Source organism: Ictidomys tridecemlineatus, chromosome 6, assembly GCF_052094955.1.
Source record: "Ictidomys tridecemlineatus isolate mIctTri1 chromosome 6, mIctTri1.hap1, whole genome shotgun sequence".
NCBI classification, from domain to species: Eukaryota; Metazoa; Chordata; class Mammalia; order Rodentia; family Sciuridae; genus Ictidomys; species Ictidomys tridecemlineatus.
The window spans coordinates 173,307,607-173,320,001 of NC_135482.1; the positions used below are offsets into that span (position 1 = coordinate 173,307,607).

Genomic DNA, 12,395 nt, shown 5'->3' on the forward strand with positions numbered 1-12,395 from the left:
ATTCTGAATGCACCTTCATTCACTGGACCCAGTGTTCTGGGCATCATGGGTGGACAGAACCACAAGGAAGCCATTCAGAGCTGTCAGACTGGTGTGGGAGCCCACACACCAGCTCCATGCAGTAATACAAGGCAAGTTCTCCTTTCCTGTGAAATAGCTTGGAACTTCCCGCTCTGAACTTTTTTTCTATGGCAAACCTGAAAAGGCCATGGTGAGTCTCAGCCACCGAGATAATTCCCAGGCCAACTCTCAGGCTACTGGAAGACAAGCACTTGGAGAAAGGTATGAATACTCTGATAATAACTAAAGTGGAAAAAGGGGTAAAGTTAAAAAGTACACCTGGAAAAAGATAGCCCAGAGTAAGCAACTACGTTTGGCATCTATCAATATAGTTGCCCTCTCCAGGGGTGTAGCAAGTGTTGACTACTCATAAAATAATCCACCGAGTATGCCAAGACTCATGAAAGACATGGTCTAAGTAGGATTTTAAGTAGGTTTAGAAGGGAGGAGAGCATTAGAACACATTCATATTATTTGTATACTTATAGAGCATTCACAATGTACTAGACCTTATCCTAAGAGCTTTACATCTTAATACCTCATTTACTCCTATGAGGTTCCCATTATTTTTGCCTCCATCTTACTGATGACGAAGTGGAATTAGAGTGCTTAATTAACTATCCAAAGCCACACAAATGCAAGAGCTAGAGACCGGAGCCAAGGTTGTTTGGCCCTGCCACTAGTGTGATCTAGGTGAGGGTGTGCCAGAATAGGGGGCTGTCGTACATAGAGTCGTGGTATTAGGAGAAAAATCAGTGACACGTAGAGGAGGATGAGCAGGTGAAGCCGGAGCCGGAAAACAGGATAAGAGAGGATGGATAAGGAGCCCAAAGAGGGTCCTGGTTGGGGGCCACTGACGCTCAGGAGAGGGGCTGGAGAGCATCCTTCAACCATTAGGGACCACTGAGTACTCCTGGTTCGGCTGAGAAGGGCATAGGATGGCTGTGGCCCATGGGCACCAAGGGGCAGCAGCTGTGAGCATCACTGAGCAGCTGAGAAGGTGTGGATATGAGTGAGGAAAAAGCAACAGGACAGGTGTCCAAGGTGGGGGAGGTCAGGAAAGGCTCCACAGGAAAGGTTCCACATTGCATTTCCAGGTCCATGCAAGTCCCCAACTCCTCAAACCAAAGGGTGGCCTGACAGGATGGGCATGCCGAGAGAGGAGAATGTCAAAATGAACACGGAATAAAAAGCCAATACATCTTGCCAGGCAGTGAGTGGATGACTTGTTTCATTAACTTATTCATTCTTTGAAGAGACAATGATATAGAAAATTATATTTTCCCCCACAATGTGCTGTGGTTTTTTTTTTTTTTAATGGAAAGCTTAACTTGGAAATGCTTATGAAATCATCTGACGACTGCCTAGCAAAGCAGTCAGCCATAGTTATAGTTTGTTTTATTGCTTTTTAATAGTGGCACTTTCATAAACAAGCACCACCATATAATTAGGGGCTGACTCTCCAGTCAGGTATGTGGGCACTATCCTTGCTCCCAAGCCTGTGATGCTGGGCATGCGCCTGCAGGGGCAATTAGCTGCCTGCCCCATGGTGCATCCTCTCGGCCAAGGTTACACTGAGTAGGTTGAGCCCTAAGGCTTCTGTTTTCTACTTTGTCTTCTACATAGACAAATTCCTTTCTCCCTTTGCTACTGAAAATATGTAAAACTTAGCAATGAGAACTATGCCGGTTGTAAGCAGGTAAGTGTTGTAACAAGCTCAAAGTATATTTCCTCTTCCTCTCGAATAAACTGAAAAACATTCTGCCCCCAAAGGAACAGACTCACCAACTTCACTACTGTGAAATAAAGAAATTAAGATAGAAGGCGGGGACCGTGTCTTATTCACCTTTTATAGCCCTACAGCCTGGCACAGAATACGTGTTGAGTACATCTTTGCTGAATGAATTGGAAGAATGCAAAAATTTTGTCATAGATACTCTCAAAGTGGAAACGAACACTTTGTTCTATTTCCTGATATGTGTATGGAGGGAGAGGGAGAGTAGCTTTAGGAAGGATGGAAAAATGTATACTTTGTCTAGAGTCATTTGCAAATACACAAGGGGAGAGATTTTTAAAAGAAATCCCACTGAGCTCAGTTTCAGCACAACATCATTTTCTATCTAATAAAACAGTGACAAAAAAAATTGATGGAAGAAAAGAGTCTGGCTTTCGAATAATCAAATGGTGACTAAAAACCACACAGGTATCAAACTCACAAGTGAGTTTTCTTCTGCTAGTAAGAAAACTGCTCTGTAGGCTACCCTGGATGTCTAATTCTTTTCATTAATCAAAGGGTAGAGAGACAAAGAAAGGTTCATCCTCGTGTGAAGTGTGAAGTATACAAATAATGAATCCAAGTTAAATGATTTATGGCCATAACGAATAAAGGAATGCTGTTTGGGCAACAATGTCCTCCCAAATGGCTTCCCCACTTTGGAGAAAAGCAACCTCAGACAAGCCCCACAGAGCATACAGTGGTGCAAAATGACCTGGAAAAAAAATGGTTTCTATGGATATCATTTAGAGATGCATATCCCTGAATCCCTCCAGGCAGAAGGTACTTTGGCTCTTCTCTCAAAACAATTACAGCCCAGGTTCTCTGGCCCAGGTTTTGTTTACATAAGAACAATCTTGGCCACAGGTCATTTGTGGAGGAGATAATTAGTCACCACCTCTTTGAGCATAGGTAGGTTCATTCTTTATGTCCATAAAATACTATCAAGTTTTTTTAGTGGAAAAATTTTAAGACAATTAAGGATCTATAATACCTGCTGGCCTCTTATCCAAAGCAAGCACAAAAGCTGTGGGTGAAGTAGAGAAGACTTTGTTTTTAAAGTGTTCATAAAAATATAAGACATCACTGATCACCTGAAGGCCTCATTTTAATTTGATCTCCGATTCAGGGTGGCTTAGAGGCTGTCTTTTTGAAATAGCATATTGCTAAAATCTTTATGTAGGTCAGAAATGGAACTTCAAAAGCCACAATACTCTGATAACCTAATGAACGATTAGGGTCAAAATTTCACTTGTTTACATTTCAGAAAAGCACGTTATTTGAACTACAGCAAGCATCAGGATTTTTTTTTTAAAATGCAGATATTAAATGGCATTCTAAATATCATCCATATGGATAGGGGAGATATCCAACAAATCTTCAGATGCCTTTATGTATGAAAAAAAAAAGGTGAATCTTAGGTTTTGGACTATTAAGTACTTTTGTGTCTTCAGACAATACCCTAATAAAACAATTACAAAGTACTCCAAAACCCTGCCACACCCCTCTGATTAAACTGCACTTCACAAAAATATTTAGATGAAGCCTGAACAAATCAAATAAACACCCAGTCAAAGGAGGCAGCTTGGAAAACCTGGTCCTGAGCTCACCAGAGTCTGAAGGGCCATCTCACTTGAAAATTTAAGCAAACAAAATCTACTGTCATTCCACTGCAGCCTTTGCACTGGAGCAAAGCTAGTTCAGTCTCTGACATTTTGATTTTCATAACAGATGGAAGCAAAAAAAAAAAAAAAAACTTCCTTGGCTCACAAACATATGTGTCCAGTTGAGATCTGATTATTTCTCGAACCTTACGCAACATCCAGCAAACAAACAAACAAAAAAAGAGGTTATTTTCTATTACTCACTATTACTCCAGGATTTCAGTAAATATTTGATACTGATCTCAAAGAAGCCCGAATCCTGCTGGCTGGCCATGTCTGCAGCATACAAAGAGGCTCCCAGGACTGGGAGCTGCTGGAGGAGCAGGTACCGGGGTGGAGATGTGCCTGTCACAGGTTAGTGATGTAAGCGAGGGGTCAGGCGCCGAGAGGGAGGCTCTGCAGATCCACCTCCGGCTGGGGTAGGGAGTCCTCATTTAAAGGACGCCGAGGAGCGGGAGAGGGATGCTCAGCCGCTCCTCCTCCTCCGGGGCCAGGACTGGCTTCTTATTTGCTGGGTGCGATCTCCCTGCAGCCCTCAGAGGCGGTGGCCGCTGCTGCTTTCATTTCTGGGCTGCCGTAACCATAAATGCCTGCTGCCGGCCGCCCGCCCGCCCGCGGGCTCTGCTCCAGCCAGGTACGGTACCCAGGAAGTCCCCACCTGAACTGGGATCCGCTTTCCCTGGGGAGGGAGAGTTTCTTGGCCGGCCTCCCCGACACGAGGCAGGAGGCCTCCCTGCCCACACAGCAGCCCCGGGGCTGAGGGATGGGCTGGGAGCGCCGCCCCTGCCCCTGCCTCAACCTGAGCCTCCGTTCAGCCTCCGCCTCGGCTGGAGGAGGAGGAATTTCCCAGCTGCTGTGGCTCTTCTTGGGGGCAGAAAGGCTTCCAGGCAGCAGCCTGGGTCTGCGCTGGCCGCTGCTTCCCCTTGTGTCAGTCCCTGAAACAGACACCACTGCAGCCCGCTGCGGCAATCCAAGCTGCACCCTTGCATCTGGTTGCTGCAACGTTTGAAAACAAAAAAACAAAAAAACAAAAAAAAAACAACACCCTATCCGGCAGCCTCCTTGCAGCACAGAGGCTTGATCACAACACCTCAGCCTGGGCTTTGCTTCCCTTTCTTTCTTGGGCACAGTGTCATCTGCATTTTGTGTTTCTCTCCACCCCCCCCCCCCCAGAAATGCAGTATTTTTGAGAGGCACCGGAGCCCCACGTGTGCACCCCAAAGGGACAAGGCGGTACAAGCTGCTTACTCTGCTTGTTTAGAGAATGCTGCATGCAGATCCCACCAAAGATCTGTTTATCTCTAACCTTTCATTTCTAAGACTATGGAGCTCAATAAAGCTCATTTTATTTGTATTGAAAAGATAAGAAACAAAAGCATTAGATTCCTTGCTGTTCCATGGCATTTTACTTCATGAATTCTTGATATCAGATGTCCTGATATGGGTTAGCTTTGTTTCACATTATCATTTAGCTTGACTAGGAGATTAAATACCAGTATTGTATTTTAATAATGACAAGCTATATTTGAGCTGGTGAGATTTGGCCAACCAGCTCATAAGCCATGGGATACTTCTCCCGCCCCTGTACATTTGTGATTAATGTTTTCAAAAAGAATTAATAAATTATGTGATTATTATTTAACACAACAAATGTCGGGCAACCCCCTCCCATCAACAAACAAATTGGACTTCCTAGATTAACAGTTCATTTGGGAAATGGAAGGGAAAGATTTAAGACAAAGACTTTAAAAAATTCAACACTAAATGGCATTTTTAAAACTGTGTCCTGAAATGTCCTACCTTATTGATATAATGAGCTTTTCAAACTTTGCACTTAGACAAAGGCAAGCACTCAACCACTCAGATTCTTAACTCCACTCACAGCCTTTTATTCTCATGAAATCTCTCATCAGACTGACTTCTTTTTTTCACTCATATGCAAACTAAAATTGAAGAGCTAATTTTCTCTTATTATCTATACTTTAATGTATAGATTCTACGTAAAATAGGACCCAAAATAACTATTATATCTGATAGCAAATGTAACACCCCTGTCCACTGACCTGGGGCCTCTCCCACCTTAGATGGCAATGAATAACAGGGACATCACAGGATACTTTGGAATGAATGATGGACAGGTTCTCAAAGCAGGGCTCCAGCTCCTACCTGGCACCAGCCTTTACTAGCCATGAGACCTAAGGCAAAGTCTTAACCTCCCTAACCCTTACTTTATTATAAAATGGGGATAATTGTACCTACTTCCTATGGTAGTTTGGAAGAGTAAATGACATTATGTATGAAAAGTACTCAGTATAGAATACTGTACATAGTAAATAATCACATTTTATTATTATTATTTTTTTTTTAGAGAGAGAATTTTTTAATTTTTTTTTTTTTTAGTTTGTGGCGGACACTACATCTTTGTTTGTATGTGGTGCTGAGGATCAAACTCAGGCCGCACACATGCCAGTTGAGTACGCTACTGCTTGAGCCACATCCCCAGCCCCACATTTTATTATTTTTATTCATTAATATTATGAACTCTGAATGACTCCAGAACTGTTTTTAACTTAGATTATCTATCTATTTATTTATTTTTTACTGTTTATGTGACTGAGAAGGCATATTACTTTTGAACAACCATAGGAACTGTTTAGAGTCAGCAGGTTGGAGACATTTAAAATCAGCTGTAATAAGCAAACATGTTCTTCTATATTGGTAGTCAAATATATAGAGATTCTCTGAATGTTTATTCTCTGGCTTTTTAGAAAAGTTTTCAATTGTTCTATAAATGTACTAACTTCCTGAGGATGCCACTCATATATATTTCAAAGGAAACTATCATAAAAATTTAAATGTTATTTAGAAATGAATGTGTTATATGGCCTCTAATTTTCCCTATGAAGAGTGAATCAGCAACTAAGAGTTCCGTTTCTATCTGTTAAAACTCTAGTCTGTCCAGTGCATGCTATTTTCTTTTTCTAATTTGAATACCTTTAAAGAGAACATATATTGTACAAGAACAAAAAGGGCCTTTTGTTTTGCTGAAAGGCCTGCAAATCAAATAGAATGACACCTGCTGCAAGCTGGGATAAAACATTTACCCTTTTGTCTCCTCTTTCTCTTTTTCTCTTTATCTGGGGGGGGGCTTATAAAAAAAATAGAGATAGAGGAGGCACCAGACAAAGGTACTTTGAAATACAATAATAAAATCCGAACCTGTCCCTGGCTTTCTTCTTGATTTCAGTTGTCATTTAAGATGACCTCAAGGTACCTTAGATTTCATACCTATACAAAATGAGGGGATTCTTCCTTTAAAGTCATGGGAAACTAAACAATGAATCTTTAAGCAAGAAATTAGGGGTAGACATCGGGACTAAGAGAAAGATAACAGTAGTACAGGAAAAGCCAAAGGTCCCAGGAAATGGTATTGAAGACTGGAAAAAAGAAAGTAGCCTGAGACACATGACAGTGATTAATGAGACCATCTACCCTTACTGAACTTTAATACTGTGCTGAAATACACACTTCAAAATTATATTTAATCCTTACTTCAAACATATGAAGCAAGCACTCTTGCTAGCCTATTTTACAGATGAGAAAATTGAGGCTTAAAGGGGCAAAAAATAAGATCAAAGTCATATACCTGTTAAAATTTTGGTCTAGCCATTTTTAGAACCAGTTATCCTAACTTTATTTTTTATTTATTTATTTTTAATATTTATTTTTTAGTTGTAGATGGATACAATACCTTTATTTTATTTTTTATGTGGTGCTGAGGATTGAACCCAAGGCCTCTCATGTGCTAGGCAAGCACTCTACCGCTGAGCCACAACCCCAGCCCCTAACTTTAATATCATCATTATCATCGTCATCATCATCATCATATCATCATTATTAATATTTATTATTTTCAAATCATAAGCAACATGAGAATCAACTTCTTTACCACTCTCCTGATGTGAAGTCCTGCCAGCTCTCCCAGATTACTCATTTTCTTACTGCCCAGCTTTAGCCTGGGTAAGGAATTACTGTAGTTTCTGAAGGAAACTAGGAAAGAATGTCATTATTTTTCATATTTATCTTACAGGTTGTGGTCCTGACCTGGAGTTGAGGGGAGGCAGCTGCAGATGGAAATCTTGTCTGAAATCTATTCTCCATGTTGTCAAGGGCTGGTAATGGGCTCAGTCTACCCGGACATGGGGCTGCATCATCCCAGGACTCAATCCAGAGGGAAGGGTGTCTATTTGGTGATCAAGACACCATGGGGGTGTTACGGTTTGGATCTGAAATGTTGCCCAAAGACTCATGTGTTGAGGGCTAGTTCCCCAATGCATTTGGGGGAAGTGAATGGATTATGAGGTTCTTATCTCATCCATGCATTAATCCATTGACAGGTTCACAGTTTAAGGGACTACTGGGAGATTCTGGTTGAAGGACACAGGTGTCACTAGTGGGGTGCCTTTGAAGGGCATATTTTGTCCTTGCCCCTTCTTTCTAGCCAACATCCTTCTCTGCCCCATGTTCCTAGTCATGATGTTCTTCCTTTCCTCAGGCCCAAAGATGGTGCTGGCTGGCCATAGACTGAAAACTCTGAAACTGTAAGCCAAAATTAATCTTTCCTTCTTTAATTTCATTTGTTGGATATTTTATCATAGCAACGAAAAGTCAACCAGCATAGTAGGTTGGTAGGAACGCTGAGTTGTGCAGGAGGAATCAGGAGAGCATGCTGTTTCAAGACGGGATGGCCCAACTGGTCCCTTATGTTCCAGCTGGCTGAGTAGCCACATGGGGTGTGCGCGGTAGAGAGTATTTTGAGTTACATCTCACTATCGGTGGCATTTGCCCTTCTCCTGCCTGGATTCCTATTAGAACCATCTCTCTCTCCCTTTGGAAGAGCTGTATCTTTGGGTTTTGTATCCCCACACTCCTCCCAGCTCACAGTCAGTCCTCACATGTTGAGTGAATGAATGAAGAGGCTCCTCATGCCTGTCTAGGTTATTTGCTGCCTGTGGGGGGAAAACGTGCACAGAAGGATAATTAATTTTAATTTATATTTCATTTATACTTTCCTAGCAATTCAGACAACTTTTCTGAGACTAAAATGCATGGTGCTCAAAAATAAAATGTAAAAACAAAGCTACGCTAACAGTCTGGATGCTTGCCAACCTCAAGAGACACTACCTAATAATGATTTTCAAACATCTGATGGAGTTGATTGGGTTAGGGTTGGAGTCCACCCCCTTCCCCTGTGGATGGGTGCATGTGGGTCCCCATGTGTAATTACTGTCACAGAGTGACATGCACGTTCATGAACAGAATGTGTTATGCACAAGAGAAATGCTTCACAAGCAAGCTGAAGAAACAAAGGAAACTCACTTGGTGTATGAAAAAGATCGCTTTATCCATTCTTGATCAGCAGTTTCAAATTCCAAAAGTATTAAGTATATTATATCACCACGACTGGACATTGCATTGTAACAACTGTTCCAAAGGAAATGAAGTGCTTCCTAGATTGAGTTAAATGGACAGCAGCTGAGATCAACAGTGACAGGTAATAGAGAAAGAATTTCATTTTACTGTAAATAGTAGAATACATAAGAGGTGTAGAAATCACCTAAAGAAGAAAGTGTCATAATAAATAGCATGCTTTTCTTTTGATCTGTGTGAGAGCAGAGATTCGGGCTGATCTATCTTATTCTAAGAAATATTAGAGGAAAAAAAAAAAGATGCCACATGATGTTCACGTCATAAGCATAAAAAGTAATAATTGTTTCCTTAAAAGACCCAACCCACAGACACAAGTCTTCACAAAGTTAGATTCCATAAGTTTGGAAAACATTTACTCCATTGCTATCCACTGCAAATAATTTTTTCAATGGATTGACAAATACATTAAATTTTCTTGAATGCAACAGAATTTCAGAGCTTGTAGCCTAGATTTAGACATAAACAAGGAAAATCATGTTTCCTGAAATGTTTTTCATTCAAAACAAAATAGCAGCAGAACCCCCCCCCCCCGCCTATTTTTTTATTTTCCTTTGCTACTCAGCTCCTCTGCAAAGGAATTTTATAAGGCACCAAGACAAAGGAGCCGAGTGATTATCCAGTGCAAGGGGAAGCCCTTGAAGGATACAAGCAGACAACAATAAAAGACACAGAACCACAGAACGTAGAACATTACAGCGGGGAGCAAGGGGAAAGAAAGCCAGGAAACCACACCACTCTCTGCTCTGTGTACAGAAGGTCCTCCAGACGCCCATTGTCGCCCTGGGCAGAAACTGACATTAACTGAGTGCTTAATATTGAAGACTTGGGCCAGGCTGGATCTCAGAGGCCAAATCTGTACCAAAAGGCTCACCTGCTGGGAACCTCTCTAACTGGCACTGGAAGATCCACAGAATAATGCGGAACTGTGGTGTCAGCTATCCCAGGCTTCCAACCTGGGAAATAAAGAGAGGGCATCTTCCCAAACTGCAATCCAGACAACTGAATTGTGACCTCAAGAACAGATATTCAAAGACAATCAGTTAGAAGGGGAGTGACACTGTATCCTAGAGTTGATCCCTCCTTTATCGCACAGGAGCTGTGTTGGCAGAGTTGTTGAACGACTGTGGCCTCAGTTTCCTTGTCTGTGAACTAGGGCTTATCCCACAGTTCAGCAGTTAAAGGAGTGTCAAGGCAGGTGACAAGTGTTATGTACCAGATCTGTAGTGACCAATGAACCCAGAATATTCAGCACAAGATGTCCCCTGAAGCTCACACTCGTGTTAGGAAAGAGGGAGAGGGACCATCCTTTTGCAGAGGGATCCCTACTTATAGCCACCTGTGCAGAGCTGGCTACCAAGGTGAGGTGGATCTGCCAACAAGGCTGAAGGTGTGTCAAGCAAAGAAAACCTAAACATATGCACAGACAACTTTGGGGCCTAGGGTAAACTATATGACTAGAGGTTCTTGTTAGTTTAGCATCTTTTCAAAATTTACTTGATTTAGTCCTATCAATTTCTCAAAGTAGGGCTGGTATATTTGCATATTCTTAACCTAGAGCCCAAATGAGGAGATGTTGTAGTCCATATGTACTTTATACTTATAAAAATTTCACCTCAAATTCTGCAGAACACTTCTGGCATAGTAACCCTTTAATGTTGTATTTATGGATGTCTATGCAAAGAAGAAAGCATGTATTTTTTTTCATCACTCCTTATCATGAAAGCAGTTATTTACATGCAGATGCAAATAAGTTCAACGTAACTATGGTAAGTAGCCAACTGTTAAAACATCTTAGAATAAATGTTAAGTCTTTTCTGAAGAAGCCAAAAACCATATTGCTTTGCATATGAGTATTTACCAAAAATGCACAGATAGGTAATGCTCTGCAGGATGAAAACCAATTATATCAATTGTCATCACTCTTTCCCAAACATTTACTATGTAACAGAGAACTAAGAAACTGTTGGTTCTTCTCTGATAAATGATAAATAATGATAAATGATAAATGATAATCCAACAACACAAAAAAGGAGCGTTGTCATGGTGGAATTGAAGTATTGGGTGATAAGCTGTGACTACGAGTTAGTGATAAAAATTAAGTACCTTATAGAGCTACAGCCACTATTTCTATTTTTTTATTTCATTGGTGTTCCCAATTTCATGCTCCAAAATAAACATTTACAGTGTAAGTCACAGGGAACAGATCAATTTTGCTCAAAGGCACCACTTACTAAAATCTGAAATTTTAGAAACACAAAATTGGGGGAAATTAAAAATTTTGATTAATTTTATTTATATTCACATGACACAAATTTCACATATACTTTTTCTTTTCTTTTAAATGTTTCCTTTTCTGCATGTTTACACTTACCTACCAACAAAAGTTGAAGGACTGGGAATTAGGAAACTCCTTATTCTTCTTATTTTGACCCTGGTGCTATTTTAGACAAGTTATTTCTCTACAAAATGAAAAACATTCCTTTTCACTATCATATTATTTCTTGGGATGCTGGGGCTGGGGCTCAGTGGTAGCGCACTTGCCTGGCATGTGTGAAGCACTGGGTTCGATTCTCAGCACCACATATAAATAAAGGTCTATCAACAACTAAAAAAAATTATTTCTTAGGGCAGGTTCTAAGATTTTCTATACTATAGAGAAGAACCATGGCTTGGCTAAAGCAGAATGCTGGATAATAAATTATTTTATAGAAGTTTTTGACATGCATTATTTAAATTTTTGGCAACAGATTCACCTTCTCAATAATGTTTTGATAAAATAAGAAAGAACACACATTGGCTGACTGGCAGGAGAAGCTGACAGGGGACCAAAAAATAATTGGGGATTAGAAAGGGATAAATCGATATGAAAATGACCAAGTCATCTACTATGAAATTAATGAAGCAATAGCAAAGTGCTTTGATGAGCTTAAAATGGATAGCAACTATCCACTTGGCATGTCCTGGGGGCCAGGGAGAGACCATAGCCCAAAGCCAGGTTATTAACACTGGGATTAAGGACAGTAGAACTAGGGCATTGAAGACATGGACAGCATCCCTTCATTTGGAGCTAACACTTTAAAAAGAAGTTGTCTACCTCACTGAGCAGCACTGACTTCACCTTCAAAGTCGTCCAAATGGCCATCTGTTCACAGAACTGCCTGGTGCCATCCCCCTGGTTCCTGCCTTTTAGAAGGGCTCGAGGTAACACAGAAGCACACACATTACCTTCTCCACCCTCAGGCCTTGTTCAGAAGCATTAGAAAATGTAACTGAGAAGGGGAGAGTATTTTGCAGGATGGGGAAAGTCCTGCAAGGCATGTTTTTAGAAAGGGTGGGAAATCACCACCCTACTTTGACCAGACAGGCAGGGCTTTGTGTAGGAGGGCGAGGCTGTCAGAAACTGAATG

At 41.1% G+C, this 12,395-nt stretch overlaps 1 protein-coding gene and 1 long non-coding RNA gene across 10 annotated transcripts in view; one reads left to right on the forward strand and one right to left on the reverse strand.

Moving 5' to 3' along the window:
- Positions 1–12,395, reverse strand: part of Fry (FRY microtubule binding protein) — a 392,985-nt gene that overhangs the window by 226,949 nt on the left and 153,641 nt on the right. For 6 of the 7 annotated variants that reach the window (XR_013423443.1, XM_021730283.3, XM_021730276.3 and 3 more), the window contains exon 1: positions 3,703–3,833. The exons of the other annotated variant lie outside the window; for it this stretch is intronic. Coding sequence is in view for 5 of the 6 variants with exons in the window: in XM_021730283.3 (XP_021585958.2) it covers positions 3,703–3,772 (70 nt within the window). In the remaining variant the exon portion in view is untranslated. Of the gene's footprint in view, positions 1–3,702; positions 3,834–12,395 lie in introns of those variants that run through there. 7 annotated transcript variants of the gene reach the window in all.
- LOC144365174 (uncharacterized) lies at positions 3,496–11,699 on the forward strand. Of its 3 annotated transcripts, XR_013423446.1 has the most exons (3): positions 3,881–4,132; positions 7,589–8,099; positions 8,575–11,699. It is a non-coding gene; the product is annotated as an uncharacterized LOC144365174 (long non-coding RNA). The 3 variants fall into 3 exon arrangements; XR_013423445.1 differs by lacking the exon at positions 3,881–4,132 and adding an exon at positions 3,496–3,852 and having other exon boundaries at positions 7,589–11,699; XR_013423444.1 differs by having other exon boundaries at positions 7,589–11,699.